Here is a 6,623-nt window from a genome sequence, read left to right as displayed (position 1 = left end):
AAGAGGCAAACCTCACCATAACCTTCGCTTAGCTCTACAATAATGCTCCTACAATTGCTCTGCAGAAGTCTCCTTGCGTCTGTCTTGTTAGATTACCTAAAGATTCCTGTATTCTGCCTGAAAGATTTGCGACAAATTGCACTGCATTAGGGATGTCCAAGACAGAGGAAAATGCACTTCCAGACTCTCTGGCCACACAAGTGAGAGTAGACCACATTTTTAAACATGAGCATATCAAAAAAAGGTGCTGCAAGGACAAAGTGTAAAAGTCCTAAGGTCAGCAGCAGCAGGAGCAAGGTGCAGAGGAGGTCAGCCCTTCCCCACCTGCCTGCACTGGGTGATGGAGCAGCACTGGTGAGGTATAGGCCTTAGCCAAGTCCCCAGCATGTGACAGCAAGTTCTTGAGGGACACGTGGTCCTGCTTTCAGCCCTCCAAGTCCAACGGAAGATTTCAGAAAGACAGCTCAGACTCACAAAGCTGCCCAGGGGCTTCTGCTGTGCAGGGTCAGGGCACTGCCCTTTGCATGCCCTGTGGTACCACTGGAAAAATCAGTGTTTCTCCAGGCTAGAAAGCTGTTAGCTCCATAACTGCACATGACTTTTGCAGACAATGATACATTTAATCCCTGGCCACAAAGAAGACTTGGTCTAAAAAGACCACCAAAGTCTACAGGAGTTTTCTTTTAGCAGTGAGCCATAAATAAAACACTAAACAGTCTTTCTTATACACACTGCATCCTAAAAGTGCCATTTATCAGCAAATAATCACCTCACTTGAAATCAGTAGAATTATTCAAGTGTACCAAAACAAGCCAATTTGAGAAGAATTAAGCCTAATTAAGTTACAAAACAATGAAGGCAATTTACAAATAACCAAGGCAAAAGGGGACATGCTGTTCTGGTGGGAGACCTTTCCTTTATGGTCTTGTTATACTCTGAGGCAAGACATGGATTCTTTCCTGAGGAAGAGCTTTAAACAAGGGAAAGATATAATTTAAGTGGGAATGGGAAAAGGAGACAGATAGAATGTATATGTACACATATATATGTATATATAGCACATATAATGTGGTTTTCTGTGTCCCATTGTCTTTCATGGGCCTGTCTCACCTGGGACACTACAATTTCCATGGTCCACTGCTTACCCCATATGAAATAGGGAAGGCTGGTGTGTGTCAGAAGACACAGTTCAGCCATTAAACTTGGCCAGCCATAAGAAAGAAAGGGACCACCGGCATCCAAATTCAGCTCACAGTCGGGATGGTCATTTTCAGGAAGGGCACATCCCTCTAAAAAACATGGCCAACACAAAGCACCTCAACTAAAGTGCAAAAAAGCAGTAATTGTCTTTTTAAAATCTAGATCTTATTATCAGAAACATAAAAAAAAAAAGCTGAAAATTGTTTTCCTGACACTACGCAAATTCATGGCAATCACCCACACTATATAATAAGAAGGTGAGATGAAGCCTTGTGTTGGATGGTTTAGTGAGAGGTGTCCCTGTCCATGGCAGGGAGGTTGGAACTAGATGATCTTGAGGTCCTTTTCAACCTTAACCATTCTATGATTCTATGATTCTATGATTCTAAGTAATGTAAGAAAGTTTCAGAATAACACAATGTACCCCAGGTGTGTTCAGTCTTTAATGGGATTTTATTAGGTTCCCTGGAGCAAGAAGAGAAGCTTTCCAGGAAACTGAACTAGGAGGTCTTAGCTTCACATCTCTCCAAACTGATGCTCAGGTGCCAGCTTCAGTGCTGCTTCTTCATACATTGGGCAAGTGATGGCAATGAGCTCCTTTTCCAACATTTCCATCTGAGCTGTAATGTCTGACACAGTGTTTTTCACAGCATTCAGCTGCAGCTTCAGTTTATTGTAATCTTCTTGGAAGGCTCTGTCCACATCACAGAGGACGTGACAGCCCTGTTTCTCCCCAATGATATGATGGTTCACTTTCAGGAAAATGTCGAGGAGCTCGTGTAAGTCGTGAAGGGCCTGAAAGATTTCATACTCACTCTGCACGTTTGGAGCAGACTTGTTCTTATCCTGGGTTGCAGTGGGGTTTTTCTTTTTAGCTCCATGTTCCTGTTCAGGGCCTTGGCCAGGGCTACCTTTTTCCCCAGTTGTGATTGTGCCAGTGTCCTTCTGAAGGTCTGAGCTGGTATCTTTGCTGTCTTCATTGGCTGTGATGGTGTTAGTGTCCTTCTGAGGCTCTGAGATGCCTTCTTTGCTCTCTTCACGGACTGTGGTGGTGCCAGTGTCCTTCTGAAGATCTGAGCTGACATCTTTGCTCTCTGTGATGGCTTTTTGGTCTTTCCAGATGATGTGGACTCTTCTGTCATCCTGCTGGAAATCCTCTAAGACTTTTTTCCTTTCCTGGAATGCCTGGATGATTTTGTTGCTTGGGCTGAGCTGAAAGCTTATATTCCTCTCTTGGAAGAATGCGAATGGCTTCTTTTCCTTCTGGAGGCTTTGCTGAATGGCGTCACTGCAAATAACCTGGACAGCTTTGTTCTGTGACTGCTGACATTGTAGAGCCTTGTTTTCTTCCCAGAGCATCCTGTTTTCTATCCGGAGGACTTGGTTTTCCTCCCAGAGTGCTCTGTTCTCCTCCCAGATGCTCCACTCATTCTGTGCCTTCTTGCTAAAGACTCTCTGGGAAGGAAAGGATGGCTGGCAGCAGATCGCATTCACCCATTTACCATCAACAAAGACAAACATATCATCCCCCATTTTCATCCATGGGGCAACATATTCCACTTCAGGCTCTGCATGCTGCATGCTTTGGTTCATCAGATCAAAAGCAGACATGGCCTATTCTTTACTAAATTGAGGAGGACTGTGTGAAAAGACTTCTTCCAGGACTTCCAGGACTCCTCTGGCAAGGAGTAGGTAACACAGCGTGGCTGGAGAAGTGTGATCAGGACTGAAAGAAAAAGGAATACAAATGCACAGCATCAGTGACAAAATTTAAGTTCAAAATTAAAGTACACCAACAAGAAAGTCAGCTCCCACAATCGGCTGTGTTGCCTCTTTGACTCTGAAAGGAATACATCAGAAACTTACTTTATAAAAGGTGAGAAAATTGGCATTGGTAGATAAAGCAGCTCTATGGCAGCACCACAAGCTTTGGGATAAAACCCTGGACTCTTATCCCTCTACCTCATTTTTGCAGACATGTGAGGGGGTAAAATGTGAGAATATCTTGCACCTCAGAATAGCCTGTTCCTAAATGATTGACAGGCACATGAATGAAAAACTGTTATGAGGCTGAAACCAACTTTTCAAAGCAAAACAGTTTTAAAAGATCACAGGATAAAACTGGCCTTGAGAGCAGCTTTTTCTTATTGATGCTCAGTAGTAGCCCATGTTAACAGCATACCACAAAAATAACAGTGGCAGTTGTGCTTTTTGATCTTAAAATCCACAGAACTGTAAACAGGAAGAGCACTGAGTGTCACAAGATGCTAAAATAATTAAAACTCCAGACCACAGCCTTGGGACACTGGGACCAGGGAGAGCTCTGTTGCTCTTTGCATGTTTTTCTGACAACAAAACCATGGTCACTGTGGTCCAAAAACTGTCACGACCCACAGATAATTCCCCATTTTTCTTTCTCATCTATCCCATCTCTCTTTTCTTTATATTCCTTGATAGCTCCATTACTTTTCTTGCTTTCTAGCCTTGCAGCAGTGATTGCTCATCTTTCCTACTGCTTCTTTTTCACATCATCGGAAAAAACATCTCTTTAAAATCCATTCTGTGGGGCCATACCTCCAATGCTTTCTATTTTAGTCACAAAAACCTCAGACTTAGCTGCACAACACTCTTCCCTCCTTCCCTCTACATGAAATATTATGGCTTATATCACCTTCTGAACATGAGCAAACCTGAGCAAATGAAGTATTTCAGGGGTTTTTTACATTAACAAAAAACAAGCAACCAACCAAGAAAAACAGAAAAACAGAAAAAAAAAAAAAAAACTGTGCAGAAGAAAATCTTATTTTCTTCAGTATTTATCAAAACTAAATGGGTGTCATTTGAATTGACACTGAACTATTTTTATAACCAGATTTTTGGAATTCTTTGGGTTTCTGTGAAGTGTTTCAAGGTACATGGTTTCTAAGTACAAACGTGCCTTTTTCTAGTTAAAGAAAAAGTTGGTTGTCAAATTTCACCCTGGTCTACCTCTCTCTGAGGTCCCCCCAGCTGCCCTCCTCTCCTTTGGGAAACCCCATTCTGCTTTTCCATCTGCAAGGAGTTTTACCTTCATGCATTTTGCCCCTGTATCCCTGCCCCAGGCATTAGGCACAGGGTGACCACCATGCACAAGCTCCTTACGCCCTCCAGCTCTGTCATTGCATTGTGCACCCTCCCCATCCTATTTTTGCCCTCTCCTTTCCAAAATCTGCTGCTTCTCCCTTTCCCTGCCATCTCCAACATGCAGCACTGCACCTCTGGGCTCCTCCAAGTTACTTCTGAGAGCCAGTATCCATAGCTCCTTCATTCACCCCCTTCCCAGGCTTGTCCAAAAGCTCAGAGAATTACTGTTTGTGTTTAAAATCCAAAATCCCTTAATGCAGGGAAAAGCAATTGCAATACAAGTCTGCTTGCAGTAGCAGTCGATTTTTTTGCAATAGGATCTCCGTCTGACTTTCAGGATTGTCTTCCACATCACCAGCTGGTTTATCTCACATCAGACTTGTGGTTTTGTTCCTCTACTAAAACGGATTTCCTCCAAAACTCCCTGTTCAGGAGGTTTATGTCTGCACTTACACCATGTTCAGAGCCATATATCACCCCTTTTCTTGCACCCTCTCCCCTCCAGCCTTTCCAACATATCCCGTTCCCTTGGAGTGTCAGGTCCCGTCATGTCTACCAACAGCCCCAGGATGAGGAGGTTAATCAGCTCAGCGATCACAAATCTCTATGTATCCAGAGGAGGAGTAGAAAACATCCAGCATGATAAGCCCAGACCCACCCATCACTGCATATCGTGGGCAAGAAGCTAATGTTGCTAAAGTCAGATTTAAAGTGTTTAGATGGCATGTTTTCAAGATAAACAGAAATGTATAATATATACAGCATTGAAGGACATTATCTTGGGACAATTAAACTTGACAGAGTCTCTGTCAGCTCTTTTGCACTGCAGGGGATACATCGACCCAGGCTTTGGAGAGATGCTTCAAGTTCTCCCACCTCCCATATCATTTACCCCTCATCTCTGAAGGAAACAACCTGGGGAGATGCTGGACAGCTGGGGTGGGTGGTGAGCACAGCTGGCTGGGGGGGAAATCACAGGAGACCGAGCCTGGCTGGGTAATTCAGCAGCACTAATGTAAGTGGCTGGTGTGTGCTCACCTGCTCAGCCGGGGCGGTGGTCTTCCTGCTGCCCGCACCACTGCCAAGCAGCCCGGCCTGAGGTCCTGCTTCTGCTGGGGTGTCTGGGTGCGGTCAGGGTGTGCAGCTGCGGATGGAAGGGACCCACTGTGATGCAAGTGCTCTAGAACCAGCCTCCTGACACCTCTCCCCTGGGCTGCGAGCTTCTGAACACCCTCCTTGCACTTTTGTTTCCCCTCCATTCTGGCCTCCTGGGGTTGTCTTTGTTTTTTCCCAGCATTGCCCTCTTTTTTCTCATGGAAATGACTTTTCTATTAGTTCAGCTCTCATGCCCTTTCCTGATCCCAGACTTCCCGATCTGCTTTTGATGCTCATAACTGCGAGCAGTTTGGGTGGATCCTTTCTCTATCACACCCTCTTGAAACAAACTTTGTTTTTGTTGCGAATCTTCAGATTATGTTTGTTGCTGGACTGATTCTGATACATTCAAAAATCACTTCCTTGTATGCACTGTGAGACTTAAAGTTATTTTCTAAGGACAGCATGAATTTGAAGTTTTTCTTTGACTATAAGTTCAAGAGCAGTATATCATTGAGCCCTATTAAGAAGAAAACAGAATATACAGGACATTCATGCATTACAAGTTTAGATATTATTTGCAGCAATTATTCCCACTTCCATGTCTTTACATTACTAATGATCTCATTCTCTTTCTTACTTGCTACACCTTTCAGATGTGATTTTTTTTCCCTCATCAGGGCTCTTGAATAATAAATACAGCAGTTAATTTTGTATCCAGTGAAAATTACCAACTTGGCATCAGCCCCAAGGTGACTGCTATTGCTTTAGGAAGTTGGAGGTGCAGTTCAGCTTGGGTGTTAAAGATGATAAACTCTTGTATAAACTTCTTCTCTGTAATTTCTCCCTTGCTTATGTTTCGACAAAAAATAAAAACATCATAGGTTACTATGGCAACTCCTCAGGGAGCATTCTCCTTTATTCAAGCTCCAGGATCCTGCACAGGAAAATAGGAAAATGTCCTCAAAAGAGAAAGGAAAAGATTTTATCATGGGGTATTTGTGCTTGGTTTGCCATCAAATGGGAATTTAAGGATGCAGCCTGTTTTCGGGAGAGGTGACTGAAATGGCTGATCTGAACTTCTGAGGCTGTGGACTGCTGCAACAGACCTTTGATGAACAACTTAAGGTCCAAGAGCTGGCTGGAAAGTGTGTTAATAGAGGCAAGTGCAACGTAAGACTGATCAACAGACAAAGCCTGATTAA

The 6,623-nt window shown here is 43.6% G+C and overlaps 1 protein-coding gene across 1 annotated transcript; it reads right to left on the bottom strand.

Annotated features, from left to right (window-relative positions):
* Window positions 1-1,709: 1,709 nt before the first annotated feature.
* On the bottom strand, window positions 1,710-2,819 carry CBY2 (chibby family member 2). Its single transcript, XM_065675827.1, has one exon. It carries the CDS (start codon window positions 2,809-2,811, stop codon window positions 1,717-1,719), a length of 1,095 nt encoding a protein of 364 aa, XP_065531899.1. The 5' UTR covers window positions 2,812-2,819; the 3' UTR covers window positions 1,710-1,716.
* Window positions 2,820-6,623: the final 3,804 nt, after the last annotated feature.

Source organism: Lathamus discolor, chromosome 4 (genome assembly GCF_037157495.1).
Source record: "Lathamus discolor isolate bLatDis1 chromosome 4, bLatDis1.hap1, whole genome shotgun sequence".
Lineage (NCBI taxonomy): Eukaryota > Metazoa > Chordata > Aves > Psittaciformes > Psittacidae > Lathamus > Lathamus discolor.
This window is presented reverse-complemented; position numbering and strand designations above follow the sequence as displayed.